The sequence below is a fragment of the Sorex araneus genome, chromosome 6, assembly GCF_027595985.1.
Source record: "Sorex araneus isolate mSorAra2 chromosome 6, mSorAra2.pri, whole genome shotgun sequence".
Taxonomy (NCBI): Eukaryota; Metazoa; Chordata; class Mammalia; order Eulipotyphla; family Soricidae; genus Sorex; species Sorex araneus.
The window spans coordinates 104665162-104678388 of record NC_073307.1 but is presented as its reverse complement, the minus strand read 5'-3'; the positions used below and the strand labels follow the sequence as shown (position 1 = coordinate 104678388).

At 35.0% G+C, this 13227-nt stretch overlaps 2 protein-coding genes across 2 annotated transcripts; one reads left to right on the top strand and one right to left on the bottom strand.

Moving 5' to 3' along the window:
• Window positions 1-2795: 2795 nt before the first annotated feature.
• LOC101540507 (olfactory receptor 51V1-like) lies at window positions 2796-3737 on the bottom strand. Its single transcript, XM_004618341.3, has one exon. The coding sequence runs from the start codon at window positions 3735-3737 to the stop codon at window positions 2796-2798; it is 942 nt and encodes a 313-aa protein (XP_004618398.3).
• Window positions 3738-9563: 5826 nt separating this feature from the next.
• On the top strand, window positions 9564-10514 carry LOC101540250 (olfactory receptor 51V1-like). The gene has a single exon (XM_004618340.3). It carries the CDS (start codon window positions 9570-9572, stop codon window positions 10512-10514), a length of 945 nt encoding a protein of 314 aa, XP_004618397.2. The 5' UTR covers window positions 9564-9569.
• Window positions 10515-13227: the final 2713 nt, after the last annotated feature.

Below are 13227 nucleotides of genomic sequence, written 5' to 3'. Positions count from 1 at the left end.
CCTGGACTTTTAGGACTGAATGAAAAGAAATACATTTTTAAATTTTAAGGTGAAACTGAGTTTCTCCTTGTCCAGCAATTAATCAATTTAGAACCCTATGATTTTAAGCCCTATGATTTTGTAGAATTATATTAGAGAGAGCAAGTGCTACCATAGAAAGTATCATTTGATGTGAATATACAAAAAAGATAAGGAAATATTATTTTAGAACAAGTCAATGTGTAGTGAAAGTCAGGAGACAGAATAATTCGTTGAAGTAGAAAAATTAAAAAGGAAAAAAGTAGCACTGAACTGTAGCACTGTCATCCTGTTGTTCATCAATTGCTCGATGAGGCACCAGTAACGTCTCCATTATGAGACTTGTTGTTACTACTTTTGGCATATTGAAAATGCCACGGGTAGCTTGGCTGGCTCTGCAGTGTGGCGGGATGCTCTTGGTAGTTTGCTAGGTTCTCTGAGAGGGACGGAGGAATCGAATATGGGTCAGTCACGTGCAAGGCAAACGCTCTACCTGCTGTGCTATCGCTCCAGTCCAAAATGGAAAAAAATAGTGGGAAATGTTCTTTAAGAATAATTCTTATATATTTAGTGCCCCTCTCAAGAAGTATCCAGCTGTGCTGGGATACATGGTGATCTCCAGAGCTGCAGTTCTGATGCATGAGGGACCGTGCAGTGCAGGGGATGGAACCCAGGTCTGTGATATTTTAGGCATGCTACTCAATTTTTGAAAGCAGACCTACAATTACTAAAGTAAATTATTTTGGTTTTATTAAAATAAAATCAAAATGTTTAATCCTTTTTAAAATATGTTACAAAAAAGGATACAATATGTGTCCAAATATTTTAAAAATATATTCTACAACTTCCCTATCTCAGTATAACTATGAGATCTCCATAGTTCCTTTTTTTTAAACTCTAGACATGGTTGAAATTTCCTTGTCTTTAATCACTTATAGTCAATCACCTAATGTTTTAATACTATCCAGTAAATATATCTCATGCATATTCTTACAAATTCCCAACTGACTTATACTTGATGAAACACTGCTAAATCTGCTTAGCAGACTTTTTATTTTTTTATTTTATTTTTTTTTAAAGTCTAGTAAGATTTATTAAACACAGCAACAAAAAAATTTTATTTTTTTTAAGTCTAGACTTTTTATTTTTTTATTTTATTTTTTTTAAAAGTCTAGTAAGATTTATTAAACACAGCAACAAAAAAATTTTATTTTTTTTTAAAGTCTAGTAAGATTTATTAAAGCACAGCAACAAAAATCCAACCCCTCCATCTAAAATGGAGAGAGATGAAGAGACACTCCTCTCGAAGAAGGTATCTGGATGTCTAAAATGCCTGAGAAAAGTCCCTCACAGTCAATGATTAGGGAAATTAAAAAAAAAACAATGAGGTATTATCTCATACTACCAAGAGTGGCACATATCGAAATGTCTGGAAATAGGGTCAGAAGGATCGTTCAGTGGATAGGGCACTTATTTGCAGACTTTTTAAAGAGTCTTTTTTTAGAGACTCAGTAATTTTCTCAGCTCTTGTCTTTTTCATTTATTGGTGAAACTTTCAATATTTCAGAATGCTTATTTCAATTCAGTAGTAGATGCACATAACTGTAAGAATTAAACTGAAATGAAAACCTCATTTATGTGCAGATTTATACTAAATATTTTTATCTTTACAACTAATAATTAGTAGATGATGTACTGTTTTTATTGTTCTCCTTGAGTGAAGCACAGCAGTTGAAAAATATGAATACTTGATAAGTTTAAATTTTTTAATAAATATGCCACACAAACCAATTCTATGATCTTTTTGATGTTTCATGATATCTTGTGTGAATAATACTTATAATTTTTATTACCTTATTGCGAAAATAAGATTACATTGATATCACACCCCAGAAATAAGAGTATCAACTCTGAGACTAATTTCTTCTCATTCACTTAAAATAATTTATTAGGTATTTTTACATGTCATGTAAAATATTGGTATATTATAGCCTTAAAATCATTTTCTAATATAAAACATAATTAACTGATAAGCAAAACATAATAAATATTTCTCTGCAAGCATAAGTCCTGATTTATTTTGAAAAATTATCTAAAAAATCATATTTTTATTGCGGTGTAAAAATATTCTAATAATACTTATATTTTGGAGACAAAATTTATACTAAATAATTTTGCATTTTAATAGTATATATAGTAAGTCAGAAGATTATTGATATAGAAGGGATATAAATCTTTTAATATTAAATACTTTAGGAGATTTGCATTGTTACAAATAAAGAAAAACAAATAGTTTAAAGGGGAATCAGGATCACTATTACAGAAGTTACTCAATTCACCACTAAGAAAGATTAACATCTTATTTCACTTATCAGATTATTTATTACAAAGATGATGCTTGACAAATATAAGTAGTAAACATGTTTCCAAATACTTAACTGAAATTAACTCAAAATGGAAAATTTACAGTAAAGGACCTAAAATAATTTTTGATATGACTATTATATTTGAAAAATATGTCAATATAATATATGCAATTATTGTTATACCCACACTAGCAAGAATATTGCTACAACAGTTAGAAGACTGAGTAAATATTAAAAATTCTTAGACACTTACCTTTTTCATTACACATAATTTAACTAACTTAACATTTTAAAACATGCAAAAGAACCAAGATTAATTGCAAAAATTTGTTAAATTTTAAGTTGTTGCACACATGAGAATCAGCATTATTATCTTGACTTACACATTCTTACTGGTGAAATAAAAAAAGTTCACAAATATTTTAAGGAAAACCACTTCTTCATCCTGCTCCTTATCTGCTGGGTCTTCACACTGTAGATGACTGGATTCATGAGAGGAGGAAAGAGAATATAGATATTGCCCATAAGAACATGCACCAGTGGTGAGAGATGCTTTCCAAAGCGATGGACCATGGTGAGACCAATGATGGGAATATAAAAGACTAGTACAGCACAGAGGTGGGAAACACAGGTCTGCAAAGACTTGAGTCTCTCTTCTGGAGATGCGATTGCCAGCACAGTATGCAGGATAAAAATGTAGGAGATGAGAATAAGGACAGAATCCAGCAACAAGGTAAAAATTACTAGAGCCAAGGCATAGTAACTATTGAAGCGAATGTCAGAGCAGGCCAACCTCAGCAGGTCCTGGTGCAGACAAAAAGAGTGAGAAAGGATGTGTGGATGGCAGTAAATGAACAATTTAAGTCGGATGATAGGAGGAAAAACCAAAGTACTTCTCATCACAATGGTCACTATAAGCTGAATAACTCTTCCATTAGTCAGTATGGTGTTATATCTCAGAGGATTGCAGATTGCAGTAAAGCGATCAAAGGCCATGGCCAGAAGGACTCCAGACTCTGTTAATGAGAGTGAATGGATGAAATAACTCTGGGAGATGCAGGCATCCAGATGAATCTCTTCGCTGATCCCCCACAGGATTCCCAGCACTGTGTGTACCGTGGACAGTCCAATGCATAGATCAGTACAGGACAAAAAGGCCAGGAAATAGAACATGGGTTGGTGCAGTGTTGGCTCAGTCCGGATCACATGGAGCACCATGCAGTTTCCTAGGAAAACCAGAGCATAGACTAATGAGAATGGCACTGAAATCCAGGGGTAGTACTGCTCCAGACCAGGAAACCCCATGAGACGGAATGTGGAAAAATTGGTCATGGAGGCAGAAACAGTAGACATAACTATTTAGATGTAGATTTCAAGTTCAGGTAAATATTTATTCAGAGTTTTGTTCGAGCAGTGTGCGTGAATTGAGAATCATCACCTGCAACACAATTTCACAGACTATGGTACACATGAGGCTGCTTGTGGAGCTCCAAGGAATATTAGCTTTGCAGGAGACTCACGGCATAAGCTGATTTCAAGAGACCTCCTTGGCATTAACTCTCAGAGGTTACTATAATGAGGTCCTGATCTTTTCAGACATATGAGATCATGATCTTCACTCTAGTCTCTTTGAGCTACACAGAGCACACAATTCAGGTGAGAGTGACTGAAGTTTCTGAGAGCATAAGTTCTCTCATCTGACTGCTACCCTCTCAGCAGTACCCTCTGACAGTCTTCCCACTTACCAGCCCTTACCATAGGGAATCAGCTGAACAGATTTATGAGTAAGAAATTGAGAAGATTGCATCAGCCCAGAAAAATCCAGGCTCCTGGGAGTGCATTATTCCCTTTTGTTGTGAACACGTGATTTACCTGCTCATTCCATTCTCAAAGTTCCCTCCTAATAGTGTGGATGAATAAATGAAAATGTCTATTGCAAGGTTCACTAATCCTTCTAATATTGAAAGGAGAAAGTCCCACTGCTTTTAGCAGAAATCAGTACATACTCAAAAGGAGAAATCACCATATGGGAAAAGTCAGTGTCACAATAATAATAAAATTTAAAATCTCTTTCAAACTAATATTTTAATTGAATGGTTTATTTGCCACCAATAATTTAAATCTTGCATTCCACTTATATATTCAACATTTCTTTCCCTTTAGAGTCACAGAAAAAAATCTGTTTTCTTATTGACATAATGCAAGTGAATGATTTACATAAAGTTTACATAAAAGTCCAATAATACGAAGCATGGGGATAGTAGACAGGTAAGGTGCTCACCTTGCATAGAATCAAACTACATTCAATGTCTGGCATGGTATAGTTTTCCCTGGTAATCGTGTATAAAAAAGAAAAGTAATGAAAAGTTCAGACTGGAGGGGTAATACAGTGAGCAGGGCATTTGCCTTGCATTTGACCAGTCCAGGTTTGATTTCCAGAAGCACAAATGGTCCCATGAGCACTGGACTGGTTCCTGAGTAAAGAGCTAGGAGTAACCCCTAAGAAGCACTGAGTGTGACCCAAATCCAAAGTAATAATAAAAAAACGAAAAAAACTATAAAAATTGATTTTATTTTTATGATTTTTAGAGTAATCTCTCTATATATACATATATATGTATATATGTGTGTATATATTATATATCGTATATATATATGTACATATATATATACCTATTAGAGAACCCAGCAAGGTACTGAGAGTATCCTGCCTGCACGGGCAGAGCCTGGCAAGCTACCCGTGGCGTATTCGATATGTCAAAAACAGTAACGATAGGTCTCATTCCCCTGACCGTGAAAAAGCCTCCAATCATTGGGAAACATGAGTAAAGAGAGGCTGCTAAAATCTCAGGTTCTGGAGGAATAGAGACATTACTGGTGCCAGCTAGAGTAAATCAAGGAACAACAGGATGACAGTGATGGCAGTAATGCAATGAATTTTATATTTCACAGTATTATCAGTCCTTTATATTCTCTACATGAGGTTCTTGAGCCATGATTACAAGTGCAATTTTCTCATTTATATATACATATCACATGAACTTTAAAAAGCAATTATCAGATAACTAATACAATCTCTTATGACTATTTCTAAGTACCAAAGTGTTCTTTTACTATTATATGCCAGTCTTTTTCCACGGTCCTATGTTTCTGGCAAACATTATTATGGTTTCAGTTATACAATTTTGCCTTTAAGAGAAGATTAAATTGATCATAAATAATTTAATCTTTTATGCTGTCTTTTTCACTTGTAATAATGTATTTCTGATTCAATTATTTTTGTGCTTGTATCTGAAATGTGGAAAGGTCAGACTACAGCTGAATCTCACCAAAACAATACTCATGAAAAATGAACTGGTCCCTGACATTTTATTTGCTCTCAATGGAACGAAAATCTCTGAATGCAGCAGCTATGTGTACCTGAGTTGCGAACTCAACATGAGGAACGACTTGGGGCCAGAACTGCCAGGAGGAAGAGAGCATTGTGGAATGACTTCAAGAGCGTTGAAGAAGTGGTTAAGGGGACCAAAAACTTCTGACTCCGGGCACAGCTTTTTGACTCCACCGTTCTTCCTACAGTAACATATGCCTCAGAGACCTGGGCCCTACGCAAACAGGATGAGAACTCTATTAGGGTATCCCAAAGAGGAATCTAAAGAGCTATGCTTGGAGTTAAGGCTTGGTAGTTTTGATGTTGAATAAAGCTGTTAAAAGCATACAAATAATAATTTAAAAATTGAAAATAAATAATTTCTGGAGGTGCCAAAAAAAACCCTACAAACTTTATATTATAAAATTGTTTTCCTCTTATTGTTGCAGCTTACTTTAGATATTTTTAATTGAATCGGGTGAAATACAGTTGCAAAGTCTTCATTTTTGAGTTTTAGTCATACAATAGACATATCATAGGTTAGCACTCAGTAGGAAAGCATTTGTTTTGACTGTATAAGCGTAAGTATTGAGTTCAGTCTTGAGATTGCAAGAAAAAAACACCACAATATATCCATAATATTCTCAAAAAATATGAAACCTATTTTATATTTAGCATATATATATAACATTAGACAGTGTAGAATCACTAAGCAGTGGTTGTTTATAACAATATTTAGATAAAATTTACTGGGTAAATTATAAGACTTCAATATTTCAGATGACAAAGTGATTTTATGTTAGTAGAAAATAATAGTGCAATTTAGTTTTATTTATCTCCACTGTTGTCATTAATATTTTATTTTTAATTGCAGTGAAGTTCATCACTTTATTTATTCTATTAACTATTTATTTTGTTATTGGTGGCAGGAATCAACAAGAACTGGTGGCAGACTGGAGCGATAGCATAGCGGTGGGGTGTTTGCCTTGCAGGTGGCTGTCCCGGGTTCAATTCCTCCATCCCTCTTGGAGAGCCCAACAATCTACCAAGAGTATCTTGCCCGCATGGCAGAGCCTGGCAAGGCGACCTTACTAAGATAGTTCAAAGACCCCCGTGTTAACCTGGGCCAGGAGTTTTGTTTGTGTTTTTCCGCAGGACTGCTTTAATCCTGTCCTTACCCATCTTGATAAAACCAGAATAGAAAGTCCCCTCTATTTTATCAAAGAGTGGGTGGGGTGGTAGCAGTACTATATCCTTATTACTTCTCGCTGCTTTGGGTTTTTTTTGCCTGGTATCTATATAAAATGCGGCAAGAACAACTTCTTACAAAGGCGTGATATTTACAGGTATCCCGGCCCTGGAGGCACAGCAATCCCCCAAGCTTTGGCTTGCAACTTTGAAACAATAATCTCGCTTAGAACAATCAGGTCTAGTGGATGTAGCAAAAGTATTATGCAGCTGAGAGCCCTTAACTGCAGGGGACCTCCTGTAGTTGAGGAGTTTGAAAGGGTGCATTATACCCCACCTGACCCTTGGACCAACCTAAGACAGGGACCTACAAGCGAGAGGGCTACCAATGCCAGGTAAGGCCAAGGGGGCTGAGGTCGCTACGCAGACTTGTTGTTCTAAAACAGAAAAGGGGGAACTGTGGAGAGCCGCCACGGAACCGTGCTTCATAGATAACACCTGATAAGGAATCAGGATGTCTCGTCACGCCACGGGTGTAACTAGTTTATCAGCTGCAGACACTTGGGCATAAGCAGGCAGCGAGGGGTAGATAAGGAGGGAAGCTGCCTAGCTAGATGGGGTTCCTCCTCATTCGTTCCTCGTTCCTCTTCTTTCCCGAGAAGTTCTCTGAATAAATCACTGCAAGAAGAATCTCCGGGTTGCGTGATTTCTTACACACTTCTGTATAAGTTTCTTTTCATCTTTATTTAAGGGAAGATTGCATGGCCCAGATATATTTGAGAGTTCAAATGTATGTAAGATAGCTTAACCATGGTCATGGTGCTATAACTTTTCCCTCCATAAGTGTTAATATTGATATTATTTTAGTCTAATGTGTAGAGATGGTGCAGCAATCACAGTCCTCTTTGGATTCCTAGCACCTTGTCATACTCCAGACACCACTGAGAGGTGGGAGTATGCCCTGAGTATTTCCAGGAATGGCCCCAAACTAAGATCAAAACAAATTAAGAAAAACATTAAAATCATATTACATCTAACAAAAAAAAATTTAGAAAGGAAAAATTTACTTGATATGGATCATAGACCTAAAGGTAAAATGTTAGGCATGAGAAAAGCATGATTTGGGTTTATCCATGAATTTTTATATAATAAAAATAATTCAAACCTAAATTGATCTCTCAAAACCTCTCTTTGGGAATGTCACTATTCAGAGAAAAGAAGATAGTTTACAATTGAAAATAAGTATTTGTAAGTAACATGTAAGTAAAAACTGTCTAAATTCAGAAACCAAACAATCTCATTCTAAAAGGAATAAAATATTTGAGCAGATACTTTACCAAAATGGAGATATGGGTATAACTCTAGATCGTGGTAGATAACCCTTTCTCTGACAAGGGTCATTTTGATATTTATAGCACCATTTAAAGGTTATAGGCAGCTAACATAAAACATGAAAATAGGTGCCATCATGTGCCAGGGTTAGATCACATGATGTTGTGGGTGTTATATGACTTGTGAGACACTTCCCACCTCTATGTAGATATAGGTTATATTACGTATAGATATATAGACATATACCTATATAACATAGCTAGAGATGCATTAAAAATGATAAAAAGTTGTTTAGGTATAGATTAAAACAATAATATATCCCTACACTCATATTAATATAAATAAAATAAACCCAGCTTTACTATTTATGCCCATGATATATAGGAACTATAATTCTCAGACACTATAAATTATGACTTCAAATGGTATAGTTGTAGTATTTTATAAAACAAATTAAACTTCTATAATATGATCTAGCTATTCTATTTCTACCCATTGTTCAATATTTAAGTTAGGCTTTCATATTTTCAATTAAAGTGCGCATTTCTTTTATCAGTACTTTATGAGAGTTTATAATATTGTAAGCATCAGGAAAGGTAGAAATTTGGTACAGGATAAAGAAATGCATGAAAGCTAAAAATATATATAGCAGAAGGCAGACAACTAAGCAAATTATACTATATGAAAGGCTTAGAAAATAATTTAAAGGATGAAACAATGTGGAAAGTTCAAGAAAGTTCTGAATCCATTCACTTTGGTAAGTTTCTCTTACTTAAATTTTACTTTCAGCAAAGCAAAATTACTATAATCAGTTCATTTCCTTTAGGATATTATGACCATTGGGGAATAGCGAAAGAAACAGCTCTGGTACACAAGAGAAAAATTACCCATGCATTTTATGTTTCTGGTTAGAATGCTTCAACCATAGCAGTAATATATACCCATGAGCATATATTTTCTTCCTTTACAGATTAACAAACTCCCAGAAGTCCAAACTTAAATCCAAATCCCTTGTGCCGATAAACATGATTGTTTCTGCATAAAATCTCTTGGCCTTCAGACTTTCTTACATGGCACTGGGAAAGCTATCTCTAGAAAACAGGATATTTTTCCCCTAAAAAATGAAGATTTAAGTCTCTTTTTTTTTTTGCAGAGTTTATGAGACTATAGGATATTTATTTTCTTCCCCAAAGCAGATGATATAACTATATATAGTTATATTAAGACACTATTAAACTAACTTAAACTAAGCTAATTTGAAAGACCTATCTAGAAAGATTTTCAACTCTCAGCTCATGTCTTCTCACTCTATCACAAACTTCAGCAATTCCAAGTTTAATCTGACTGGCTTTCCTGGCTTAGAAACTTACTATGTGTGGCTCTCAATTCCCTTTTCCTCTATTTATGCTATAGTTTTCCTGGGAAACTTCATGGTGCTTCATGTCATCCGGACTGAGTCAAGCCTGCACCAGCCCATGTTCTACTTCCTGGCCATGTTGGCGCTCACTGACATGTGCATGGGGCTGTCCACCATATACACCGTGCTCGGGATTCTGTGGGGATTTGTCCACGATATCAGCCTGGATTCCTGCATCGCACAGTCCTATTTTGTCCACGGTTTGTCCTTCATGGAATCCTCTGTTCTCCTTGCTATGGCTTTTGATCGTTACATTGCCATTTGCAACCCTCTACGCTACTCTTCCATCTTAACAAATGACAAAATCTTAAAAATTGCAGTGGCAATCATTTGCAGAAGTTCTCTACTCATACCTCCAGTCATTATTCGCTTGAGGTTTTTAACTTATTGCCGTCCCCACAAACTTTCTCACTCTTTCTGCCTGCACCAAGACTTAATTAGAATGGCTTGTTCAGACATCCGCTTCAACTACATCTATGGTCTGGCCCTGGTGATCTGCAACTTGTTGCTGGATGCAGTGCTGATACTCGTCTCCTATATCATGATATTGCATGCAGTACTAGCTATTGCATCTCAGGAGGAGAGAAGTAAATCCTTGCAGACCTGTGTGTCTCACATCTGTGCTGTTTTGGTCTTCTACATCCCGATCATAGGTCTGACAATGGTTCATCGCTTTGGGAAACATCTCTCACCTCTCGTTCATGTTCTCATGGGCAACATATATATTCTTTTTCCACCTTTAATGAACCCCATTATTTATAGCATCAAGACGCAACAAATACGAAGGAGAATCCAGGGACTGTTTTGCTTGAAAAGAATGTAAGGTCTAAGATCAAATGTGAATGTGTTTGAAAGCTGACAAGCAGAACTCAAAAGGGTAAGAGCAAATATTTTAAAATATAACTAATGACTCCTATTCACATTTTGATTTTTTTCTTATGAATAATTTCCTCCCCATTTTCCTACAGCCATCATAAGTCAGTGGTTGATGTGGGCAATAAAATAATTAATTCATAAATCAGAAATAACCTTATATAGTCAATTTAGAACAACATTAACATGAGGTCTACCTACTATTAAAATCTGCTTCTTACTATGGTCAGATGAATTTGGATAATTTGAATCAGTTATCAAGAGCAAGGCAAAGTTTTATGATTAAAATCCTTCAAGTAATTTCTAAGACATAAACAAGTATCTTACTATATTTAATTTGATTCTTGCCTCTTGTGTATCTAACATCTCTAAATCCAGTTATCTATTGGGGCAAGGAGAACAATCAGATTATTAGAATGATTTCTTACATACTGAAACAAATAACAAAATTTTCACTTAAATTTTTTCATCAAACACATTCTGTTTCCACTTGGACAGTAATTGAACTGGATATATGAAAAATCAGTGAATGCCTGGTTATAAGGAAAGAGACATTTGTGATACATTTGTCAATCCAAATAATAATCCTAATGGCAATTAACATTAGAAAAAAGTAATTGAAAATGTTTGTTATGAGTTTTTATCTCAAGAAGTTCCTTGCCCAAGATTTTTGTTTATTTGTTTCTGTTTCTTTTTAATATCTCAGAATATTGTTATGGTCAAGTAATATGAATACAATTCTAACATTTTCTCATCAAGCCTCTGTTGTAGATGTTCTTTTCTATCACAATTAGGTAGTTTAAAACACACAGGTTAAATGATGAGTTATTGTTTTTAGAGGTAGAAAATCATGAGATTTAGATATATTATTTATTTAGACTTAACTCACATTATAACTTTTATATACCATAAAAGACCTCTAAATATAATATATATAATTTTAAAAACATTGTTATCAAGACATGCACATACTGTTTATCAGCTTTGAAAAGTATTGTCATGTGATTACTACTACAGTTGAGTAAAGAATATTTCTATCACATTTGAGAGTACTCTTTAACTTCTTTGTGTCTAACCTTCTCCCACAATCTTAAATTCACAGAAATAACTAATATGATTTCTGCTATGCAGTTTTGCCATTAAGAAAAGGTTGTGCAAATTAAATAGCAGGTCATTAAATTTTTCTCTTATGATTTTTTTTTTACTTGCAGGACTATGTTTTTTTAAAAATGCATTTGCATTATTTTTTATTTATTTACTTATTTTGCTTTTTTTGCTTACACCTGGTGATGCTCAGGGATTGCTCTGGGTCTGTGCTCAGGAGTTACTCCTTGCGGTGCTCAGGAGACCATATGAGATGCCAGGGATTGAACCTGGGTTGCACACATGCAAGACAATTGCCTTATCTGCTGTACTATTGCTCTGGTCCCTCAACTACTTTTGAGATTCATTCTTAAACTTTTATATTTCATTGTTAAAGTAAAAAAAATCACAAATAATGTGTGTAGTGCTTTTCTTTCTTTCATTGATTCTTTCTTCTTTTTAACTATGTGGGTTAAAGTACAGAGCAGTCATTTTTTTCCTATGTCTTAGTGAATTGTCACACTCCTTTCCAGATTAGGGCTAGCTTCTCTTTAATATACATGGCAATTACAGTATCTTAAAATATCTCTAAGAGGTTTTCAAGGACTTGCCTTCGAATCTACATATACAATTGTCACCATTTCACACTTTAGTTTTATTGTTAAATCACTTTAAAGTGTATCACAGCAAAATGCAATTCATTTATTCTCATTATCATGTTAATACTGAGTTTTGATCTGAATAAAATTGTCATAAGTGCACATGTTCTATGATTATAAATATTCCCCAAAATATGCACTATATTTTAAATGTTTATCTTACATTAAAACTGTAAGCATCACATTATTAATCTGTCACTGTCACTGTCATCCCATTACTCATTGATATGCTTGAGCAGGCACCAGTAACGTCTCCATTGTGAGACTTGTTGTTACTGTTTTTGCCATATCGAATATGCCACGGGTAGCTTGCCAGGCTCTGCCCTGCATGCGAGATACTCTCAGTAGCTTGCTGAGCTCCGAGAGGGGCAGGGGTGGATGAATCGAAACTGGGTTGGCTGCGTGCAAGGCGAAGGCCCTACATTTATAAAATTAACCACTGTGTTATAGTAATATGGTTAGTATTATGTGCTAGACATTATAAACATTGAATCATGACTCTTCTTTGTTTGTTTTTTAAGCCACACTAAACTGTACTCAGAGCTTACTCCTGACTTGCACTCAGGGGTTACTCCTGGTGGGGTTTGGGGAATCATAAGTGCTGCCAGGCCAGGGATAAAACGGGTCAGTCCCAAACAAGGGAAGAACATTTTACTTTGAACTATCTCTCCAATTACTGTGTAAAAACAGGCTTTGAATATGTTACTGGTTAAAATAGTTATTTGATTGACAATTTTATTTTCAACAATATTAAGATGGACCAAACCTTTAGTAAAGATTTGTACTTTTTGTACTTCAGTAGTCAGATGCTTTTTATTTTAGTGTTATTTTGCTCTCCCCCACATCTACTTTTCTGTACAAATGGTGTCTAAAACAGCAATTTTTGCCTTAAAGCTTGACGTAAAATGTCCTTTTTTGTCA

What these genes read in the sequence shown, in the direction of transcription:
- LOC101540507 (XM_004618341.3), bottom strand. Translation starts at nt 3,737, where the DNA reads ATGTCTACTGTTTCTGCCTCCATGACCAATTTTTCCACATTCCGTCTC.
- LOC101540250 (XM_004618340.3), top strand. Translation starts at nt 9,570, where the DNA reads ATGTCTTCTCACTCTATCACAAACTTCAGCAATTCCAAGTTTAATCTG.